This window comes from Ciona robusta, chromosome 7 (genome assembly GCF_009617815.1).
Source record: "Ciona robusta chromosome 7, ASM961781v2".
Classification (NCBI taxonomy): Eukaryota; Metazoa; Chordata; class Ascidiacea; order Phlebobranchia; family Cionidae; genus Ciona; species Ciona robusta.
In genome coordinates this window covers 8524416-8549852 of record NC_143241.1, presented here as the reverse complement: position 1 = coordinate 8549852, position 25437 = coordinate 8524416, and the positions used below count along the sequence as shown (strand labels likewise).

The 25437-nt window shown below is 38.2% G+C and overlaps 2 protein-coding genes across 5 annotated transcripts; one reads left to right on the top strand and one right to left on the bottom strand.

Moving 5' to 3' along the window:
* The first annotated feature begins 65 nt into the window (after positions 1-65).
* On the top strand, positions 66-5812 carry LOC149734496 (transcription factor AP-2-alpha-like). Of its 4 annotated transcripts, XM_089880655.1 has the most exons (12): positions 66-327; positions 1308-1618; positions 1685-1794; positions 2023-2146; positions 2339-2454; positions 3108-3364; positions 3596-3685; positions 3755-3917; positions 4352-4470; positions 4638-4779; positions 4982-5153; positions 5603-5812. In XM_089880655.1, exons 2-12 carry the CDS (start codon positions 1328-1330, stop codon positions 5762-5764), a joined length of 1746 nt encoding a protein of 581 aa, XP_089736781.1. In that variant the 5' UTR covers positions 66-327; positions 1308-1327; the 3' UTR covers positions 5765-5812. The 4 variants fall into 4 exon arrangements, with proteins under 4 accessions (XP_089736781.1, XP_089736780.1, XP_089736778.1 ...); XM_089880654.1 differs by having other exon boundaries at positions 1308-1794; positions 3108-3310; XM_089880652.1 differs by having other exon boundaries at positions 1308-1794.
* LOC149734495 (oxysterol-binding protein-related protein 1-like) lies at positions 5765-23973 on the bottom strand. Its single transcript, XM_089880646.1, has 23 exons — positions 23821-23973; positions 23233-23393; positions 22852-22963; positions 22562-22647; positions 22010-22157; positions 21683-21795; positions 21178-21315; positions 20777-20878; positions 20382-20513; positions 19740-19839; positions 19214-19326; positions 16235-16398; positions 15385-15736; positions 14741-14875; positions 12361-12458; positions 10644-10826; positions 9653-9760; positions 7631-7720; positions 7404-7542; positions 7204-7317; positions 6882-6996; positions 6738-6828; positions 5765-6054 (listed from the first exon to the last, which is right to left on the bottom strand). The coding sequence occupies exons 1-23, from the start codon at positions 23924-23926 to the stop codon at positions 5952-5954; spliced, it is 3003 nt and encodes a 1000-aa protein (XP_089736772.1). The 5' UTR covers positions 23927-23973; the 3' UTR covers positions 5765-5951.
* Between the last annotated feature and the right edge of the window lie 1464 nt (positions 23974-25437).

Sequence of the window (25437 nt, the reverse complement as noted above, 5' to 3'; positions counted from 1 at the left end):
GTTGTCGAACGAGTTCCACAATCAGCGATTATTATTTCGCGTGTTAATCTATTTTGTTACGTAACAATGACGACAACAGCGATAGTTACGTCACAATAGTACGGGCTCGAACGCGCGATAAGTTATCTTTTGGTTGAAATTAATTGAAAAAATCGCGTCTCGCGCGTTGCTCGGTATAAATATGATGCCTTGGGCGATTGTAGGAATGTTGACACCGCCGCGGGTGTAGAATTAATTCGAAACGAAAAAGTTAAACCAGTTTTGAAGTTAAGTGCACATAGCCGGAGGTAAAGGCCAGAGGGTTTGCCCGAGGATCAAGGCAGGCAGGTAGGAAAAGAATTACAGACGGTGTTCATTTTGGGCCGAATTCAACGGCTTTTGGGAATTCTTATTAAAACGTGGGAAATTAATTTTAAGTTTTTGGCAAAATTTGTTCAAAAGATTTAATTTTCTGACGGTTTAAATTTTGGAATATTTAAAACTTTTTTTCTGTTTTTTAAATTTATTTGACGGAATAATTAGTTTTTTTGGAATATTTTCGTTTAATTTTTATTTAGAAATATAAAGAAACAGAAAATATTTTAGTTGAAAAGATTCCAAATATTTATAAAGTCGGAGAAGAACAAAAGTTTTTTAACGAATTTTAACAAAAAAATAACAAAGATTTTACACGTTTCATATTACTGCTAAAAAACTAAAATTATTTAAAAAATACAAAGCCAATTAAAGCTTATATTTCCGTCAGGTATTTCTATTTTTCCGTAAAAACATTTTTTTCTAAACAAACGTTTTTTACAAAATTTAAGCTGACCAATTTTAACAACTAAATATTTCTAAAACTAAAGTTATTTCTAATTACAAAATATCTGATCCCTGACCTCGACTTCTATCTTTTTACAACAGCTTAGCGCCTCAGCTTACGCGTTTAAACACGCTTTTATATTTGACTCTTTCACTCAAATAGTTTTTACCCATAGCGTGTTTTAACGACTTTCGTTTTGTCGCTAATTCCCTTTATTCGTTGTTTTAATTAATCAGACAAAGAGGTGTAGACAATTTAAAACTGTACAACTATATTCACTATATCTATTAAAACAGAAAAACCTCACCATGCCCGCTATCATGGAGACTTAATTACATTTCATGCGAAAAACTATTTATTTTAAATAGAAATTTAAAATCTAGAAACAGTTAGTTTTACGCCGTATTAAAAATCTTTGTCCTAAACATTCTAATTCGTTTTTAAATGTTTTTTCGCGCCTAAATATTGACCATCACCCGCTAAAACTCGATATTTCGCTCTACAGCGTTGTACTATTACGTCATAATGAGTGATATTCGAATTCTGTCCGTTCGAGGCGCTGACTCCCCGCATCTTCAGCGCCCTCCACCGGCGCAATCGGTGAACATACACGTACAACAACAACAACAGCAGCTACAAGAACAATCCCACCAACACCAACAACAAGAAAACAACAACAATATTCTCATCGAAGAAAACGAGAGAAATCACGTGACTCCGCCCCCAGCAAAGCGCGCCAAATTAGAAGACCACGTAGTCGTCCAACAGCCAATGGGAAGCTTTTCAAATTTCGGGATTTTACCACAGTCGCTAGAGGTCGGTAGAGAGGACCAAGTTGACATTCGTATTTATGACAAAATAATAACATCAATGACGTCACAGTCTCGCCCCGATTCGACGAATCCGGACCAAAATAGATTGACACAACTCGACACTGTTTCGTCGGAAACTTTACATTCGTTCAGCCCGACGCCCACCTCTGTCGTCACAAGGTACATTATTACGTCACAAACCATATTATTACGTCACTAACTATGTCTAAACTATACCAAGAAATATAAGTTATCTGGGTATTTGGCGAAATCCTAACAATTTTAAATCGTAAGTCCTCTAACAGTTTTTGATAAACTATAAAAAAAAACTTGATAAATAGTTTATATGATGTATATGCAGGTTATAAAATAACAACCAATATGACGTAACACTTGCTATTATTCCAGATACAACGTACCGAACACCTTGGATATTCCCCCATATTTCCCCCCGCCTCACTACTCCCACCAAGCGACCACACATATCGACTTTCACACCCTACACCACGTGACCAGCGACCCCTACATACAGGTTTGTGACGTCACTATTTTTAATGTCATAACTTTATGACGCCATAGTAAAAAATGATCTTCGCTATTGTATTCGAAGGAAAAATTATTTATGATTTTTCCTGTGCGCAAAATTTAAATCGTAAGTACTTTGGGGTGAGATAGACAACTTTGTTACCAACCGCGCAATTTATTATATTATGACGTCACACAGCAACAATCATATTACGGAGGACAGCAAAGAATGACGCAAGAGCTGCTGACGTCACGACCGGAATCGTTTCTACCTAATTTGCATATTCCACAAAGTTCCCATCAATCAGTTGACAGGTGTTTATTTATGAATGTAACTTGTTTATTGATATTCGTTATAACACGGGTGTTCTGTTTCATACACCTCGTGCCCGCTTACAAGTTACCATGTATGTAATTTATTTATCCTCACATGGCGGGGCAACGACAGTCGTTATAACACGGGTGTTCTGTTACATACACCTCGTGCACGCTTACGAGTTACCATGTATGTAACTTATTTATCCTCGCATGGCGGGACAATGACAGTCGTTATAACACGGGTGTTCTGTTACATACACCTCGTGCACGCTTACGAGTTACCATGTATGTAACTTATTTATCCTCGCATGGCGGGACAACAACAGTCGTTATTACACGGGTGTTCTGTTTCATACACCACGTGTCCGCTTACAAGTTACCACGTATGTAACTTATTTATCCTCGCATGGCGGGACAACAACAGTCGTTATTACACGGGTGTTCTGTTTCATACACCACGTGTCCGCTTACAAGTTACCACGTATGTAACTTATTTATCCTCGCATGGCGGGACAATGACAGTCGTTATAACACGGGTGTTCTGTTTCATACACCTCGTGCCCGCTTACAAGTTACCACGTATGCAACTTTATGGGTGATTACTTTTTTTGTAGCAGCAATTATAATGTTACATTTGCTTATTATTACAGAACCGACGACCTCGAAGGTTTCGTTCGACGTCACGACGAGCTGTTGCCTAGCGACCCGATGACGCATGAACCAGCTGACATGTTGTCACCGATAAACGTCATACACCCGGGACTTTCCCTGGAGGATATTCCCCAAACCCACAACAGCGACATGCCCACCGCTACTTACATCACAGCGTCTGACGTCAACGTTATAAAGAAAGGTAACTATGACGTCACAATGGGCATGTTTGAACACAATGAAACAACGACGCGAGGTATAACAATGGGTTTGTTATTATTACGTTTGTTGCAAATATGACACTTTAACTCAAGTAGTTTTTATCCATAGCGTGTTTTAACGATTGTTGTTTTGCTGCTAATTCTATTCTCTTTGTTGTTTAATTAATTTGATCTTCGCTACCGTATTTGAGGAGATAAATAGAAAATTAGACTATGTTACGTCACAAATAATATTCAGTTTAAATAACAATCGTTCATTGTTACAGCGACAAACCAGATGGCGGGAAACTCGCTGTCAATCAAATCTCGTGACGTCAGCAAATACGTCAACCACCCGTCATCAGGCCTCATACCAGGTACGTCACAATCATTTAACAATCAACCATCCATGACGTCATAAATAACATTTTATTATGACGTCACAGTATCGGGAGGCGCGAACCCCAGCGACGTCTTTTGTTCGGTGCCGGGAAGATTAAGTTTGTTGAGTTCGACATCTAAATATAAAGTAACAGTCGCTGAGATCCAACGTAGGCTGTCTCCGCCGGAGTGTTTAAATGCATCGCTACTAGGGGGGGTGTTAAGGAGGTAAGATGGGATATTTCATAATGTGGTTGGCGTATATGTATGGGGTAAGATGGGACACCTAAAATACGATCAGGATATTTGGATATGTCCCATCTTACCCCACCCTACTATATAGTACGGTGGGGTAAGATGGGATGTTTCGTGTTACTATACCGGGGTACAGTGGATCTTGCTTCTTATTGACCCCATAGTTGTTTCATGGGACGAGTAAGCATATATAGAGTTAACTTATACCGTATGTTAGGTTTAGCAGCCAAGCTTTTATTTGAATATTTTCCTCTAGTAGTTTTTTTACCCATAACGTGTTTTAACGACTGTTGTTTTGCTGCTAATTCTCTTCGTTGTTTATTTACTTCGACCTCCACTATGTTATGTATAATGACGTTACGCGATGTATAATTACGTCACAATATAATATTATTATGACGTCACAGAGCTAAATCGAAGGACGGCGGGAAACGACTTCGGGACAAACTTGATAAGATCGGTCTCAACCTTCCAGCTGGTAGAAGAAAAGCTGCCAACGTCACGCTTCTGACGTCATTAGTTGAAGGTATGTGACGTCATTATATTATACGTCATCACATATTAGCATAGTGTGACGTTACATAATTATGACGTATTGAACATTATGACGAAATTTTGTTGTAACGTATTATTAGGACCTAATATTATGACGTATTTCATGACGTATTAATATGACGTACCATTATGACGTAGGTGAAGCGGTCCACCTCGCAAGAGACTTCGGTTACGTTTGCGAAACAGAATTCCCCGCCAAACCACTGGCGGAGTTCGTTTGTAAACAACATTCAGATCCTGATATTTTGCACACGAGGAAAAACATGATACTGGCTACCAAGTAAGTCGATAGGGGGCGGATAGTGTACCGGAATGTAGCCCAAACAGTGTACCGGGGATGGGTAACAAACAGTGTACTGGGGATGTAGCACAAACAGTGTACCGGGGATGTAGCACAAACAGTGTACCGGGGATATATAACAAACCATAGTCGGCAATCATTTTTCATATAATTTCACATAACAACTCCTACCTACCCACAGACAGATAGTGAAAGAAATCCAAGACCTGATGGCACAAGATCGATCCCCCATCGGGAACACGCGACCCCAGCCTATATTAGACAACGCGGTCCAGCGACCTCTTACACATTTCAGTTCAACGACGCACGGTTTCGGTACACCAGCTATTTGCGCTGCGATGACCGCGTTACAGGTGATTATGACGTCATATTAACAATTGTATCTCTCTTTAGCTACGCCAGTGGTAAGCGCGCCTGTATCTAGTTTGGAGTGAAGATTCGAAGCTTAATGCTGCTACCGTTGTGGGCGTATGTGTCCTTGGGCAAGACACTTAACAGCAATTGCTTTAACCCAGTGGTCACTAATGGGTTGTCCAAATTATCAGCCATACATAAAAAACTCACCCACAAAGTTACATACGTGGTAACTTGTAAGCAGGTATGAGGTGTATGAAACAAAACACCCAAGTTATAACGACTGTCGTTGCCCCGCCATGCAAGGATAAATAAGTTTCATACGTGGTAACTCGTACGCGGGCACGAGGTAAATGAGACAGAACACCTGTGTTATAACGACTGTCGTTACCCAACCACCCCCCATAAACAACTTTTACTTAAATAAAAACCCAACTTTCACCCACAGCATTACTTAACGGAGATGCTGCGTTATCAAGAAAAGAAACCTTTCCTGAACGGGATACCTACGTCATCGGTGACGTCAAACCCTCACCATGACGTCATCAGACTCAGCATGCACCAGAGCCAACTACCGACGCAAAATATTTCCGACAAAAACGACAAATAATCATTCTTTCGCGATTTTTTTACTTCCTTATTAAAATATTATACCACGGTTAAGAGTGTTGGGTTAGGGGGTTCCCTGGAAGCGAGAATTGCACCTTATATAGATTTCCTACAACTATGATGTCACAATAGTACTAAAATCATAAATAATGACGTCACAATGGCGATTGTGACAAATAATAATAATCTCAAAATATATCGGGACATTTGGACCAATCAGAATCAAGATATTTTTCGTTAAAAATCCAGTCGTCCGATTTTGTTGCATCGTTTGTTCTTCTTTCAAACCACCTGTGATGTCATAATGGTTGTTATCAAGTTAAGTTCGGTACTTTTATATAAGTTGTTGTTGTCAGGCATATTATCAAGTCTAATAGAGCTCTCCTGGCAAGTTCAGCTAAGTTATACAAAAAGGATACCAAACAAGCGATATCACAACGTAAAAAAAAATACACAACAGCAACCCCTGGCACCATTATAAGGGCAGGGGTTTTTATTCAAACAACAAAAGCAACCATCGTTTTCCGACCGCACAAGAACAAAGTAAGTTACATTCACATTCAAGCTGCCACCACTGTAAGGCTGAACAAAAGGTGTCTGTGGTTGCCCCGCCATGCGAGGATAAATAAGTTACATACGTGGTAACTTGTAATTGGGCAAGAGGTGTATAAAACAGAACACCCGTGTTATAATGACTGTCATTGCCCCGCCACGCGAGGATAAATAAGTTACATACATGGTAACTTGTTAGCGGACACGGGGTGTATGAAACAGAACACCCGTGTTATAATGACTGTCGTTGCCCCGCCACACGAGGATAAAGTAAGTTACACTAATTGATGATATCACACATGGCAGTAGTTATTACACAACAACTATCGTTACCCTGGAGACCGACAATAGCAGCAGTACCAAGCCTTAAACAAATAACACAAACACACGAAGCAACCGTGATATTTTACAACTATCATTACCTTGGAGTCCACTCGGCTTTCTTCTTCCCCCTCGCTTTACGAGCGGATCTTTGTTTTTCTTCCAAGCGATGTTTCTCACCACTTGCCCCATCTATATACATGGTGTTATAAAACCAAAGTAGTTACAATGCAAAGTTAACCAACCTATGTCGCCATTTTCGAGCGCTCGTATATCTGGTCTCAATCTTGAATCTGTCGGGGCGTGTCCTTTAGATTCATCGGCGTTCAGACTCATGGCGAACCTCGTCATGTTGTACATCTAAATAGATATATTATACACCAACATAGATATTATATTATACATCGAAAAACCACTCTAAAAAAAACAACTTAAAAAAACTAATTTAGGAAATATGTCAGATAAAAATTGTGGCTTCTAAACTCACATAGACATCATATATACCAACATAGACATCATATACAAACACAGACATCATATATACAAACATAGACATCATATACTAACCTCAACGGACCAATCAGGACGCTCCTGCACCTCCCACAAACATCGACACATGACATCATCATCTTGTGATGTCATAAAGCTAGCTATGTCGTCACTTGAAGTGCTCGAGTTTTGCTGCAAAAAAATTTTTTTTTTAAATCAGAAATTTATATCAAATTTTTTGGGTTTTAAAAATAATTTTTTTTTTTTTAAATTCCTACTGTTTTTTTCCGACTTGATTTTTGCTTCGTGCCATTGTTAGTTTGCGTTGCTGTGGCAACAAATCGTTCATGTGCGTCGACGCTAAACGAATATAAATGTTTCGTCCAATCGCCTTCAAGGATTCGTACCGTCTGTTTGCTGTGGGGTAGAAATAATATAAAAAAACATAGAATGTAAAAAAACATAGAAATAATATAAAACAAACATAGAAATAATATAAACATACCTAATGTCGATTATTTTCGCTTCAACTTTGTTTAAATCATTTTTGAACCAACTGTAAGGTTTGAAATTCACGACGCATCGCTCGTTTGTCCTGGTATTATGATGTCATAGTTAGTAAGGGTGAGAGAATTCTAAAATATGATTGTCCCATCTAACACTGAGGATGGTGCAGTTTCAGTTAATCAACTTTAACCATCCTCAGTGTTAGATGAGACAAGAGTGAGTGTTACAAGTACCAAGCTGGTCTTTATATAACACTCACTCTTGTCCCATCTAACACTGAGAATGGTGCAGTTTCAGTTAATCAACTTTAACCATCCTCAGTGTTAGATGAGACAAGAGTGAGTGTTACAAGTACCAAGCTGGTCTTTATATAACACTCACTCTTGTCCCATCTAACACTGAGAATGGTGCAGTTTCAGTTAATCAACTTTAACCATCCTCAGTGTTAGATGAGACAAGAGTGAGTGTTACAAGTACCAAGCTGGTCTTTATATAACACTCACTCTTGTCCCATCTAACACTGAGAATGGTGCAGTTTCAGTTAATCAACTTTAACCATCCTCAGTGTTAGATGAGACAAGAGTGAGTGTTACAAGTACCAAGCTGGTCTTTATATAACACTCACTCTTGTCCCATCTAACACTGAGGATGGTGCAGTTTCAGTTAATCAACTTTAACCATCCTCAGTGTTAGATGAGACAAGAGTGAGTGTTACAAGTACCAAGCTGGTCTTTATATAACACTCACTCTTGTCCCATCTAACACTGAGAATGGTGCAGTTTCAGTTAATCAACTTTAACCATCCTCAGTGTTAGATGAGACAAGAGTGAGTGTTACAAGTACCAAGCTGGTCTTTATATAACACTCACTCTTGTCCCATCTAACACTGAGAATGGTGCAGTTTCAGTTAATCAACTTTAACCATCCTCAGTGTTAGATGAGACAAGAGTGAGTGTTACAAGTACCAAGCTGGTCTTTATATAACACTCACTCTTGTCCCATCTAACACTGAGAATGGTGCAGTTTCAGTTAATCAACTTTAACCATCCTCAGTGTTAGATGAGACAAGAGTGAGTGTTACAAGTACCAAGCTGGTCTTTATATAACACTCACTCTTGTTTCATCTAACACTGAGGATGGTGCAGTTTCAGTTAATCAACTTTAACCATCCTCAGTGTTAGATGAGACAAGAGTGAGTGTTACAAGTACCAAGCTGGTCTTTATATAACACTCACTCTTGTCCCATCTAACACTGAGAATGGTGCAGTTTCAGTTAATCAACTTTAACCATCCTCAGTGTTAGATGAGACAAGAGTGAGTGTTACAAGTACCAAGCTGGTCTTTATATAACACTCACTCTTGTCCCATCTAACACTGAGGATGGTGCAGTTTCAGTTAATCAACTTTAACCATCCTCAGTGTTAGATGAGACAAGAGTGAGTGTTACAAGTACCAAGCTGGTCTTTATATAACACTCACTCTTGTCCCATCTAACACTGAGAATGGTGCAGTTTCAGTTAATCAACTTTAACCATCCTCAGTGTTAGATGAGACAAGAGTGAGTGTTACAAGTACCAAGCTGGTCTTTATATAACACTCACTCTTGTCCCATCTAACACTGAGAATGGTGCAGTTTCAGTTAATCAACTTTAACCATCCTCAGTGTTAGATGAGACAAGAGTGAGTGTTACAAGTACCAAGCTGGTCTTTATATAACACTCACTCTTGTCCCATCTAACACTGAGAATGGTGCAGTTTCAGTTAATCAACTTTAACCATCCTCAGTGTTAGATGAGACAAGAGTGAGTGTTACAAGTACCAAGCTGGTCTTTATATAACACTCACTCTTGTCTCATCTAACACTGAGGATGGCGCAGTTTCAGTTAATCAACTTTAACCATCCTTAGTGGTATTCCAACCATTATGACATCACACATTAAGCATTATGACATCACATCCAACCATTATGACATCACATCCAACCATTATGACATCACATCCAACCATTATGACATCACACCTGTGGTTAGTTATCTCCATCACCCCATGTTGTTCAATCCAAAGTTTCCCGACAACAATGTTGTGAACCGAACATTTTGGGTTCGTCCAAGTGTACGTCTCATCGGGGCTGTGATGTAATATTACTCATTATGATGTCATCAAAACAAACAATTGTATCGGACTTATGGAGTGCCATAGATATAATATTAGGAGCACCTTAGTTAAAATCACATATGGTAGATTAGTAAACTGCTTTACATTGATGATAAAATGTGACACATTTTCTCGCATAAGTCTTACTTCTGCTTTAACTTTTAACTATACTTTTTGTAAAGACCATTGTTTTACCATTACTTTATACTTCTGTTTTATCCATAGGCTTGTTTAAACAACCACCATTCTAAGGTAGATAGTAACCTACTTTACACTGATAGTAAACCAACATTGCAATCACCTAATTAAACAATGTTAATTATTTAACCGGTTAGCGAAAGTGACTTAACTAATTAAACATTGATTGACTTTGTTGGTAAATTAACAAATTTGTTTAAAAAGGTAAACATAGAAAACCTTATACATCTATAGTTGTCAAACATAGATTGAACATATAATTTCTTGACTGAATCGCAATTGTTTTGTGATCTCAAAACACCAACGCTTTAATCTTAACACAAAACAAGTGACAGAAGATGTTTTTTATGCAGATTTTATAAATGACAGCAACAACAGATACCAACAATTGCCGTAAGATCTCTTTTACAATACTTGGCTACAACATCATAAATTCAAATACATATATATAATAGGGTGGGGGAAAATGGAACACCTTTAGAACATAATATCCAAATATCCTGATCATGTTTTAAAAAATCAACAATGGTCTATGGGAGTCTTGGGTATACAGTTTTATAATTCTTTGGATGTTTTTTGTTTACTAATAAATTGGGTCAAGAAAATAAAATGAGAATGTGTCCCATCTTCCCCCACCCTATTATATATATTTTACTCACTTTTTGAGATGCAGCGTCACCCACCCCCTTGGTTCAATCTCAACCGACTTGCCCCAGAACTTGAGTTTGGGGTGAACCGAGCCATGGAAGGTGAACGGGTGTTTGGTGCCGGTGGCGTGGAAGGCGGAAACAGGGGGGTGGTGGGATACTTGTTCCGACACCCACGTGAAACCAAGGTCCGACCTGTAGATGGAAAAGTATGTGTTAGTGTGGAAATTGTGTATATTACCAAATAGTAATTATTTAAACTCATATAGTTGTAAAATATCTGAAATGTAGACATAATATTTGTTAAATATACCTTTCGATATCATAAAAGGTATATGCTAACACCTAAATAGTATTGACTTAGTTTTGGAAAACAGAGTTAACTCTGTCTATAATTCTAAACATTTTGGAAAAAAAGAAAATATAGAATTTATTAAAAAGTTCATGTTCCACAAAGTGGAAAGGAATGTTTAAATTTCAGGGAAATATTTTGTCCGACAAGTTAATAAACGAAACGCACGGTTTTTTAATCGTAACTTTACCATCTTGAGGTTCGACCAGTGTTTACACACCAAATATTTATTTTGCTCCAGGCAACTACCAGTGTTGCCGCAAATATTTTCATGGGTAAATAATGTAGCTGGCAACACTACTGTTTGTGTATAGGTACAAGGTCCGCCAGTATCACATGATATAACATGTTGTAACCAAAGTACAATCCCCAAAACCCTTGTACATGTTGCGACGCCCCTAACCCAATCTATATCTTGCTATACATAAGCAACCAGCGGCCAGCCAGAGTGGGTATCGTCTTTTTGAAAATTTATAAAAAAAATTACATAAAATATATATGTGTAAAATTTTTTTTATTTTTTTTTATTTTTTTTTAAATCAGCCTTTATTTTGTTCTGGATGCGTTAGTGTTAATATGACTTTACGAAATATAACATTGTAAACTTTGGCATAAACAAGAAGACTTCTGTTTTAAAGCTTTCAAACAGGGTGGTGGTTTAACCAGAATAACAACATTCCTTTTATCCTGGGTGTTGAGCCAACTCTGGTCCAAAACACCATCAAAGTTTAACAAATACAAGAATAATATATAAAATAATATTTAATATAATATGATATAAAGGAACACTGAATGCTTCATGGCATTTTGACATCTAGTTTTATAAAGTTCATGCGAGCCCAAGCAGTATGTTTTATGGTTGGCAAACTAATCATTATATTTACTTTGGCAACAAACTCATGATCAGCATATGTTTAAAGTAACGCCAAACATCCTGTGTTCATGTGTGTGCTCATGGTGAGATTAATGAATGAAAGTTATTTATCCTCGCATGGCGGGGCAATGTCAGTCGTTATAACACGGGTGTTCTGTTTCATACACCTTGTGCCTGCCTTCAGGTTACCATGTGTGTAACTTATTTATCCTCGCATGGTGGGGCAATGACAGTCGTTATAACACGGTTGTTCTGTTTCATACACCTCGTGCCTGCTTACAAGTTACCACGTATGTAATTTTATGGTATTTTTAATGTATGGATGACAATTTGGACAACCCATTAGTGACCTCTGGGTTGAAGCAATTTTCTTTAAGTGTCTTGCCTAAGGACACATACACCCACAATGGTAGCAGCGATGAGCCTTGAACCCAGAACCCTTTAAACTGAAGGCAAGCCTTCTAACCACTGAGTCACACTACCAAAATAAACATAGAAATCACCTTTCATAACCGTATGTTTCCCCCAGTAATGGGTTGAATGGTTTTCCGAGTCGATCAAGTTGGGATGCAAGTGCTGAGACGGCGAATGCTGCAACATACTGTGAGGGGGTTAGCATGGGGGGTTAAGGGTTACTATAATGGGGGTTGGTATAGGCGCCAAACCTGGGGTGGCAAGGTGGGCAGGCCAACTCTGGAATTTTCTACATCAGTAAACATTACAACCAATAAGTTAGATTTGTTTCACAGGATTGTGTGTCTAACTATCCCTGCCTCCCCTGTGTTTATATAAGTTTGGCACCACCAATAACATTGCAACCAATAAGTAAGGAAAGGTTCAAATTTATATATTATATGTGTTATAGTGACCGTACCACGAGTAAAACACCAACTTTGAATATTTTACTTTAACTTAGTTATAACTTATTGTTTAGTTATAGTTATAACCCGGTTAGTTCTAACTCATAAATCAATGTAATATGAGTTTACACAGCAATGGGTTACAGGGAGCTAGGAAACAAGCTAATGACTAATTAGTTGATGATGAATTGTCATCAAATATTATGGGGACGTATGTGGGTGGTAACATGAGGTAAAAAGAGTTATGTATATATAATGTTGGGGTAATAGACCAACTCTGGTCTAAATCCCAGGTCCCATGGCATGCCTCACTGTAGGACCTCACCCATATAGAATAGAATGTGCATATACAATGTTGGGGTAATGGGCCAACTCTGGCCTAAATCCCAGGTCCCATGGCATGCCTCACTGTAGGACCTCACCCATATAGAATAGAATGTGCATATACAATGTTGGGGTAATGGGCCAACTCTGGTCTAAATCCCAGGTCCCATGGCTTGCCTCACTGTAGGACCTCACCCATATAGAATAGAATGTGCATATACAATGTTGGGGTAATGGGCCAACTCTGGCCTAAATCCCAGGTCCCATGGCATGCCTCACTGTAGGACCTCACCCATATAAAACATATTGAAACTAAAATATTTAATTAATTTAAGTTACAATACAAAAATTACAATTTCATAAAATTGGGTTAATAGGCCAAATGTGACCTAAATTTCACCTTTTTAACACAGTAAGACCTTACTCATATAGAATAATATGCCCCTGATATGATATAAGCTCTTTGTATGTGTTTTATATTACGCAACTAGGCAGTTGGTAACCATATGGTGTATATGTTTACGTTAGTTATTCCTGAGGAACATTTGTTGCTGTTATGAAGCTTATTATGATTCAAACCTGTGTTAATTGTATTTGGTCTTTGTATTTGTGATGTCATAAACACCTTATGTGATGTCATAAACACCTTATGTGATGTGATAAATGTGGCACTTGAGTCCAACTAATGGTAAAACAAAATATTTAGATTTCCAATTGAATAGGAACCTGATAATGTTAGTTATTGGCAAAATATATATTTTGTACAAGATTAGTTAGGCTCGATTGTTTTTGCCACGTATTTAGTAGCACTTGGTGTATTCTGTTATGATGCAACGAGAATCGTCCAACAATGTTAGTGCTGGACCAGGAACAAAATACGATGTCATAATAATTACAAAACGTAGCTATACTGTGATGTCATATTTATCAATATTTTAAAGATATTCGAATGACTTGTTACATTTATGATGTCACAAAGTCACATTGTGTTTCATAATATTCATTGTTTGCTCTGTGAGGAATGTTACGGTTCACTGGTTATGAATGAAAGGAGATTTAAGCGTCACACATCACCGATCAAGCGTGACGTCAGGTGACATGGTAACGGATCAACGCACGTCACCCAACAACACATTATAAACCCCAACCCAGGGTTTGGTCAGTTTTAAAAAATAAACACAAATTTGAAAATTTAAACCAAACAAATGGGCCCTACTGAATTCCGAGTCACTAATTTATTGCGTCTTCTACTTTAGCATTCTATATTGGTGAGGTTCTACAGTGAGGCAGTCCATAGGAAGTAACAACTACACCACAGTTACCACCTAATACCCAACTATGTATATTTTATACATGGGTGAGGTCCTAATACTAAGTTACACCATACAGCAAAACAACCCCAACCCATTATTTATTATTATATACGTTACATATAGTAGGGTGGGGAAGATGGGACACCTTTAGAACACAATATTCAAATATCCTGATCGTGTTTTAAACCATTAACAACGGTCTATGGTTGTTGTAAGAATACGTTTTTTTTAATTGTTTGATTTTTTTTTATTGTTTACTACTAAATGGGACGAGAAAAAATAATAAAAAGGTGTCCCATCTTCCCCCCTACTATATACACAAGCCCACATTTAATGTATAAGCTCTATACACTCTACATTATACACACAATATATACATCACCCACCTCCATCCTCTGGACTGAATCCTCTGCGTTACATGCTCGTTCCAACAAACAACTATATTCCATATATTCGCACAAGCGTTGGATGAAACTTAAGGGTTCGTTGAATATTACAGGCATTGTTATTTTGGATAACTCCTATAGAAATCATATAAATATTAATACTAAACCAAAGATTCCAAAAGCTTTGCTTAAACCTTGGGAACTTTTGCAAAAATCATATAAAATAATAATATAAATGTCAAAGCAAAAGTTTCACTCCCACATAAAGCATTGCTGAAACATTTTGTTCAGTTCCTAAAATGTTCGTCGAACTTCCCAATTTATTGCACAATAATAAGCTATAGGAAGGTGTATGATGGGGTGGATCAAGGGCCACAGCTGCAAGCACCCTTAAGTATATAGGTGGCTGTACACAGTATCCGGAATCTCCGTTTTGTCTGTTTGTCCGGATTTCGCTGCCGCATGCGAAACTCGGTAATGGATTTGCATGGGAATTCGCACGCCGGATACTGTGTACAGCCACCTTGTAGGGGCTACTGTTTAAATTGAAAACACCACACGACGCTATATTGTATACAGGCCATAAGTTACGTACCATGTGTGTTAATACTAAAACAAGTTCCAAACACCCCAACCACACTTACCTTCCCGATGCATTGTCGCAATATGTGCCATATACTGAACTCATCTCTTGAAAACATCGGGCACGCAAGTCTATCCCGATGCCCACCAACAGGGGCTAGAGAGCTCGTCTCCGATTTCGATTGTGACTCATCAGAATTTATTGTCGGGTCATAATCCCCTCTCGTTACAGCGTGATACTTCGGCTCCTCGTCAGCCTCGACCAATGAGACGTCTTCGAAGTTCATGACATCATCCTCGTCGTCAGAATCTCCCGATATTGCGTCGTAAAACTCGTCCTCATCGCTTAGAAACCCACCACTAGAGGTCTTGGAGTTGTTGGAGCAATGCCTCGAACATGTCGCTTCGTTTAATCTGTGTTTATATGATTTCTATGAATATACAGCGCAAATTGTAGAAACATTTTAAGCCTAAAACAGATATTCCAGCATAGTTTTATTGGTCTTAATTTACTGGCATTTGACTACCATATGGCGGAATATCATCAAGGTTTGCCGTTAAGTGTCTTGTCCATAAACACATACACACAAATTTGTGCCGGGTTTTTATTTTATTGGTCTTAATTCACAGATGTCTTGTCCACCATAAAGGGAGACATCACCAGAGTTTTATCTAGCTTGCCCAAGGACACATCTGCACACAATGGTGACGATTCTTAACTGTAAAACTTTGAGCTAAAGTCAGCACACTAACCACTTTGCAAGAGGGCCAGACTGTTTGCTAACCAAGTACTTTAAAACCACAAAACAAACAACAGTCCTTACATCCCTTTACACAAGCAATATAAATCCTATGAACTCTCCAACAATTGTCCAAACTTTTTTACATAAATAATAAAAATCCTAAACTCACGTTTCTTCCGGGGTGCAGGGCATCTTCGAGGGACTTTCCCTAGCCGACCCCGCTTGAGACTCAATGGTGAGTTCCAGGTTGTGGTGTTGGGTAGCGAGCGCTTGTAATGATTGCTGAAGAACCCGGTTCCTCTCGCATTCGTCCAACAGTTTCGACTCTCGAATCTAAACAACAAAACTATCAACCTAACCACACAAAGTTACATACGTGGTAACTTGTAAGCGGCACTATCTTTGTCCTGCCATGTGAGGATAAATAAGCTACATTCATTCATACATGCTTGTATAAATAAGTAGCCTGGGTGTTGGGGTAATGAGCCAACTCTGGTCAAAACCTGAGACCTTTAAGAAGGACCTTAACCATATAAAATAAAACTCGTGCGGCACGAGGTGTATGAAACACCCATGTTATAACCACTGTCGTTTTTTCGGTCACGGGAGAATAAAGTAAGTTACAACCATTCATTCAACCTCAACTGAAATGCTAAATATTCTGCTCTAATTTTTTATGTATGATGTCATAATATGAATTCATATCCACATGATTCATGTTATGACACAACAATCCTCTTTCAATTCCTCTATTGCTTAACAATAGTCATTTAACTTTAATTGTTTCACTATAAACCTATTATAATACATATAGTACTGTGGGGGAAGATGGGATACTGTTGCCACATAATATCCCATATTTCCTAATTATGTTTTTAACAATTAACATAGCTTTCTTAGTCGTAAAGATACGGTTTTATAATTATTTAAATATTCTTTGTTTACTACTAAATGGGGCGATAAAAGAGAATGAAAACATGAACCATCTTACCCCAACCTACTGAACCATCTTACCCCAACCTACTATGTAACACTGTCTGTTGCAAACGTCTCTAAAACTACTTAAGAAAAACGTCAAATAAACGCGTGGTTGCTAAACTATAACAACCCTTTTAATAAAGACAATAGACGGCGGCTGCACCACAAACATCTGCACCACTTTCAACAGGAATAAAAACGTATCTAAACTAACCTACGGTGTTTTAGCACGCAACAAAAGAGATCGAAACCTTAACCATCTTACCCCAATGTAAAACTAACTAAACCATTTTACCCCAACTTATAAGTTACCAAACCATCTTAGCCCAGCGGCCCAATCTATCCGTTACTTAACCATCTTACCCTAATCTATGTTTCCGTCGCAAACTTTTCTAAACTACCGATCTAACACTCAGGAAACACGTGACCTATACGTCATAAACAAAACAACGAATCCAGGGTGAGAGAACCCACGTGATCGGCTAAAGATTTTCGATGCCTAAGTTAACCCTACGGCCATTCATACGTCACAGTGCCCTTTGTTCGATAATAAACTTTTTATTCGACCTAATTCGATTCTCGTTCGTTTTATTGTTAAGTTAAATGTGACGTAACAGTGTTTCGTCATAAACTTTATCATTTCGTCATAAACTTTATTATTTCGTCACGAACTTTATTATTTCGTCACAAACTTTATTATTTCGTCTTTATATTATCCCGAGCAAACGTCGTTTTATAAAACGATATCATCCTTATGACGAGACAATCTTGCGATCAAGTAAATTACGCAACTGGTTGTCACCCGTGTGTGTGCGGACGTTAACCGCAGTGTGGCTGACTTGATCGATTATACCGTTTTATGACGTAACACACTACTGTTACATAACGGTTGGAAAATGCGCCGCAAATATTAATATCAAGACACATAAAAACTCATATATGTTTAATTCAGTATATAGTAGGCTGGGGGAAGATGGGACACCTGTTCATTCTATTTTCTCGTCCCATTTGGTAGTAAACAAAGAACATTCAAAGAATTATAAAAACGTATCCTCATGACTCCCATAGGCCGTTTTTACTTGTTTAAAACACGATCAGGATATTTTAATATTACGCGCTAAAGGTGTCCCCCTCCCTACTATAAGTCTACATATATAACATTTAATATAAATCCCCTGCAATGGTAAATACAACTTTTATATAAGTCTAACACCACAGGATATTGCCAAGTACATAAATCTTAACACAGAGGCTCAATACTGCCACCATTGGGGCGTCTGTATCCTTGGCCAAACAGAAAAACAATCACCAATGGCTAACATTACAGCCTAACGTCAGAATATAAATTTATTTATCTCTTCGAAAACTGGGGTACTGGGCCAATCCTGGTCTAAATTTAGGTCTACGGCGTGCCTCACTGTAGGACCTCAAGCACATGAAAAGAATCTTTTTAAAACCGATAGCGAAGATCAAAGTAAAATTAACACCAACTGTGGCTACCATTGTGGGCGTATGTGTCCTTGGGCAAGACAACAGCAATTGCTTCAACCCAGTGGTCACTAATGGGTTGTCTAAATTGTCAGCCATACAAAAAAAATGTAAATATCCACAAAAAAAATCACCCACAAAAGAACATACATGGTAACTCGTAAGCTGGCACAAGGTGTATGAACATCCGTGTTATACCGACTGTCTTTTCCGACCACGTGAGGATGAATAAGTTACATTTATGCGCTTCACCAGTCTCTACCTTTGCATTACATTGTTCTTCATACAAACCTTCACCCAGAGACAAACATGATGTTTCTGTTGTTGCATTCAGCCTACCTTTACACACCCCACCCCACCTGCCTTGCATTAAAGTAAGACCTCTGGAATTACAATCCAACCCCTAACCCATTAAACACATATGATGATACAGCCCTAACCCCATATATAGTAGAGTGGGGGAAGATGGGACACCTTTAGCAGTTAGCACATAATATTCAAATATTCTGATCGTGTTTTAAACAATTGACAGCGGTCTATGGGAGTTGTGAGGATACGATTTTATATTTTTTTGAATATTCTTTGTTTACCAATAAATAAGACGAGAAAATAGAATGAAAAGGTGCCCCATCTTCCCCCACCCCCTATATACAAAGACAATGCAATCCCCATACCCGCCCACCTGCTCCTGCCTTTGCATTACATTCAGACACATCTGGAACTCCTTCATCATGTCTGTAGCCGAACCCAGGATCTCATGGCATTTTCCCAGCACATGGGTGGACATTAGTTGGCCTGGGTGGAAACAAAAGCTTGATTAAGGTTTCATACACCTCATGCTCACTGTCAGTGATAAAATATAATAAACGGGATCTAACCGGTTTTCTAATAAAAAACAGCAGCAAATTCTGTTTGATACAGTTTATTTTTAATGTATTAAACAAAAATTTCCCTAAAAAACATAATAGGAACTTGTAGAACCAAGAAACCAAGGGGTTTAGTACACGGGTGTTGCACATCATACATGGTGGCTTCATACACCTCATGCTGACTGTCGAGTTAGGATACTTTCATGTTTATCCTTGGGGTGGGAAACCAAAGGGTTTAGTACACAGGTGTTGTATACCATATACCATAGCTCTATATCCCCCATTAGTATTATTATGCACGCATTTCACAAATAAAACCAAACAAAACCAAACACTCACGGTCTTTATTGCCCGTAGTTTCATCTGCGATGAACTTTTGGATTAATGGTGTGAGATGTTCTACGTGGGTTTGGAGAACTTTCTGGTGGACTTCAGCTGTCTGGATGGAAGTTGTTATAATCCTGGCCTGGACTTGAACCCAGGATCCCTGGTTCTCCAACCCTGGCCTGGATTTGAACCCAGGATCCCTGGTTCTCCAACCCTGGCCTGGACTCAAACCCAGGATCCCTGGTTCTTCAACCCTGGCCTGGATTTGAACCCAAGATTCCTGGTTCTCCAACCTTAGCCTGGATTCGAACCCAGGATCCCTGGTTCTCCAACCATGGCCTGGATTCGAACCCAGGATCCCTGGTTCTCCAACCCTGGCCTAGATTTGAACCCAGGATTTCTGGTTCTCCAACACTGGCCTGGACTCAAACCCAGGATCCCTGGTTCTCCAACCCTGGCCTAGATTTGAACCCAGGATCCCTGGTTCTCCAACCCTGGCCTAGATTTGAACCCAGGATTTCTAGTTCTCCAACCCTGGCTTGGATTTGAACCCGGGATCCCTGGTTCTCCAAACCCTGGCCTGGGTTCGTACCCAAGATCCCTGGTTCTCCAATCCTGGCCTGGATTTGAACCCTGACCCCCCTACTAACTAACCTGCACAATATTTTTGATATCTATGATCGGAATAATCGGGTCATCAGATTCTGAATCGCTATCGACGACGTTGTCAGCGGCAACAAAGTGGTTGCTGTACTCGGCGTGCTCCCGAATCGCGTCCACCCATTTCTGTAATTATATTATTTCTATGAAGCTCACTTTAAGGTTTCTATTAGTCTGTAAAAGTAAAAGCCGCTTTAAGTTTAATACTATGGTGCTAAAATATGATGTAACCTGCGTTTGAAAAGTTGGGACATGCATATAAATGCATCCCATTTTCACAAATATAACCATTGTAATAATCACATAAATACAATAATATGTTGTTACGGAACCCAACATCACAATAATAATTATGACATCACAACACATTCAGATTATGACATCACAACCTGTCTATTAATCAGCGGCTTGTTGCTCTGGTTTACCATCAAGTGGTGGAAAGATCCGTCGAAGAATCGAACAACGAAGCCGTGATTGTTGTCCTCGCGCGTCTGTGATGTAATAATGGTTGAGTCATGAACACACACTGGTACACAAAACCCTATTTAAATTGCCAGTAGATTTCTCTTAAAATTGCAACAATAGATATTGAAACATACTTTTAAACATACGTGATATAATAATGTATAAATTTTATTTTTATAAGAGTGGAAATTGCTGAATATTGTCGTTCACATATATCCTGTACCTGAAACGAGCATTAAACCTCTATTTAAATTGGAAAACCATTTCTTACTGCCGTCCATAATATATTTTGAAAACAGTGTTTATGATGCAAAAACCAACGAACCGTAACTGTGGATTCGGTCAAATATTTAAAGAATCTCCGTTTTGATCCGACTGCAGCATCTGCTCGTCGAGCAAAATACGAGATCACTCCCCTCTCTAGCACCACCCAATGCCAACGAGGGCTCAAGAATCGCTTCTTCTGTGATGTCATAATTTATTTAATTATTCAATAATAGACAATATTATTAAGCAGACAATAAACTACGAAAACGCAACCAGCAAAAACCAAGCCCAACAAATTGTATCATTAGAAATATTTCGCCTAAATGGCATCGTCAGTCTCTTATTCAAGTATAATCTATTTTGTTCATCTATGGTTTGTTTAATACAATGTAGATTTAGCTTATTTTACAATTGGTTGGATTTTTGTCAGTCACGTTTTGGTTGCACCAGATCCTTTATTCCTTTACACAAAAATAGACCAACTCTATGAGTACCAGACCAGGATCAGATTCGCAGAACTTATTACAGTTAAATATTTATATACAACAATCATAAACAATCACCTTCATCAATGGCCCTTCAAACCTCTGCACCATATTATGATTCTGGCGCACAGGTTTAACGTCCAATATTTTCTTCATCTGGCTGCTCATTGTGACATCACAAGCCCTTTCACCTGTAATGGGGTCATTGTTTAACAATGAATTTCCTATGTTTATGTCACAATATATATTAACTTATTTTTATGAATATGAAGATTAAATTAACAAAAACGAACAGAAAGGAATTAGCAGCAAAAAGACAGCCATTAAAACACACTACGGGTAAAATACACTTCTACGTGCAAAAGTATAATTATGACATCACCAATGTCAACTATGACATCACACCTTGTTTATTTCTCTTTGATGGATCGACCCCATGTTGCAATAGAACAATGGCTATTGTCCGTTGGTCGCGCATGGCTGCATGGTGCAAAGCAGTGTTGCCGTGTTCATCAGGGGTGTCCATGTTTACAAAGCTTCCATATCTTGATATCTAAACATTGGAAACACTGGGTTGGACCATGAAGATATTATACAGTAGTTAATATGATTTAAAAATTTTAGACAGTGGTTAATATGCTTTATAAACTTTAGCCGACAACACAGTAATATATTATTATAACTAAAACCTGCCAACCCTTTATCCTTTAACAAAAACCATCGCACCTCTGTAAGCCATAGCCCTAACCTCACCCCTAAAAACCCATAAACCCCCCTATATACCACCTCAACCCCCCTTTACTTGACCCCAAACCATTTTCCCCTATACACCCCACCTTAACCCAACCCTATTTTACCCCATATACACCCCCAACCCCTATTTTACCCCATATACACCCCCAAACCCCTATTTTACCCCATATACACCCCCTTAACCCATGTTAAACCCCGTCTTACCATTTCTTCCACTTTAGCTTCCTGACCTTCCTTCACAAATTGAAGGAATTTTTCGGTTTCTTTTAAAACGTGAACTTTTTCAGCCGCTGCACATAAAAATAATATTTCAACATTAGCAAAATCAAGAAAGTAACAATTCAACATAAAACTATGTTGCTAATTCTTCGTTGTTTCAATTGTTTAAAATAATCTTCGTTACTGTATTATAGATTTAAATAAACTTTATGTTATGTTTAATGATGTCATAATATCAATTATGACATCACATTATCAACTATGATGTCACAAACCTTCCAAAACATTCTTGATCGCAATATCAGACGCAACCTGACTCGGCGTTTTACGATCGTCGTTTGCGATCGTCGGGTTGGAACTATGCTCCAATAAACAATGGACAACCTCCTGTAATAATAGCCAATATGATGTCATAATCAAGTTACTTTATGATGTCATACTATATTTTTATGATAATCAATTTACTTTGTTTCATTCAAAAATTTAAAAAAATAAACAAAAAAAGAATTTCCTAGTTTTTTTTTTTGAAATACATTCTTTTAAATTCAGTCTCACCAGGTTTTGGGAAAATTAAAAAATACTTTTGCCCATTGGCATATACCCGTCGTATTTTGGATATGAGCAATTATGCATAGACACCTATATCCATCACTCACCTCCCGCTTAGTAAGTGAAGCTTTATGCAACGCGGTGTCCCCCGTGTGGTTTCGTATGTTCGGGTTCGCTCCCCTTGATAGGAGCACCTTTACTGCCCCCGTGTGGCCAAAATAACTAGCAAGGTGTAGAGCAGTCCAACTGTACGTGCTTTTCGATTTACCTATGACGTCATAAAGATTATTATTATGCTTATTGAAGCAATAACCATTGCCCAAAGACAGCTTTGATTATGGTTTACAATTTGGACAACCTATTAGGGACCTGGAATTTATAGCACAGTTGGCCCATTACCCCCCGAATGCTACAACCCATGCCTAAGAATACATACGCTCACTGCAATATATATTGGTGGCAGCGCCAAGCCTCGAACCCGTAGCTTCTATAAATGGCACCATACATTTATCGAGGCATCGATAATTAAACACGCATTCGAAGAAAGAAATTATCTTTATTGATTAATGCACAAAATATTAGGGTAGGCCGGTCCACCAAGCCACCCCAGGTTTGGTGCCTATGCTATTAAACACAAGCACCCTTACAGCTACCCTCTTGGTGTTCTCAAAATATTAATCATAGATATCTTATACCTTTACAGTTGATATCTATGTTGGGGTGTGCGTCCAATAACTCCAGGATTTCCAGGTGACGACCATTTCGTGACAAATTCAACAACTTTACCTCACTTTCCTCCATTTTAAATTTGTATAAAAATCTAAAACAATAAGTTTGTTTATAAGAAAAGTCATGTCTGCTTATCCACACACTACAATAGCTTCAGCAACTCGACTGTGGGCATGGGAGTGGCAACCATGGATAAGTCACTCAAGTTCCCACCCACGAGAATATAAATGACCAAACCAACCAAAAGTCATGTCTGCTTATCCACACACTGCAATAGCTTCAGCAACTCGACTGTGGGCATGGGAGTGGCAACCATGGATAAGTCATTCAAGTTCCCACCCACGAGGATAGAAATGACCAAACCAACCAAAAGTCTGTAAATAAATCAGAAAAACTGGTGTCAACACAAAATATTTGATAATGTGTGCAGTGGTGTACATGCATATAAAGGCCAAAAACTTTAATATAGTTATTTATAACAAAGAATTTGTTTTAATACTAACGCTATGTTTAGAAGTGAACGCTTTAAAACAATCAAATCATTGTGATGTCATAATTGTAACAGAAGGAATTAACAAGTATAGTTGTGACGTCATGCAAAGTAAAATAAGATTAATGAACAATAAAATGATTGAAATAATTAATAAAGTAATTTGTTAATTACCGTTACCGGTAAAATCACGTGACATTTTATTTATTTGTTATTTTTATAAAATCAGCTGATCTTATATTCACTCTGACTTAACCGTTATAGAAATACCAAACAACAAATTTTATTTACAAAGCGGGATGCATCGATGTTTATAAATAGTAACGTCACATGTACATTATTGAATGAATGTAACTTATTTATCCTCGCATGGCAGGCAACAACAGTCGTTATTACTCGGATGTTATGTTTTATACATATCGTGCCTGCTTACAAGTTACCACGTATGTAACTTATTTATCCTCGCATAGCGGGCCAACGACAGTCGTTATTACACGGGTGTTCTGTTTCATACAAGGCGTTCCCGCTAACTAGTTACCACGTTTGTAACTTTGTGGGTGATTGTTTTTCTGTATGGCTGACAATTTTTACAACCCGTAAGTGACCCGTTTAAATGCTTTTGTTCATGCCACAATGCAACTACTTGTAGATTGTTAAAGTATGTAAAAATACCACAGTGACGTAACGACCTTTCACGCAATTTTGTATGACGTCACAATAAAATGTCTCAAGAACGTTGCCGTGTTTCTGGAATCTTGATTAATATGAAGTCACAGAATTTTAGATAAGACCATACGATTTACATCTCGAGTACGATAGCGAAGATCAAATTAATTAAAACAACAAAGAGAATTAGCAACAAAACGATAGTTGTTGCTATGGGTTAAAACTACTTCATGTATATAGAAAGTTTTAAACACATTGAGTAAACCAAACGTAGTCTTAAAATACAAACAAGCAATATTGTTGAGTTGGAAACAAACCGCGATAGACGCGATGTAGCTTCGGTAATCTGGTTTGATAACAATGGGTGATTGTTACGAACGGAAACATCTTTATTAATCATAACAGCATCCGGGATCTTCGCGACGCG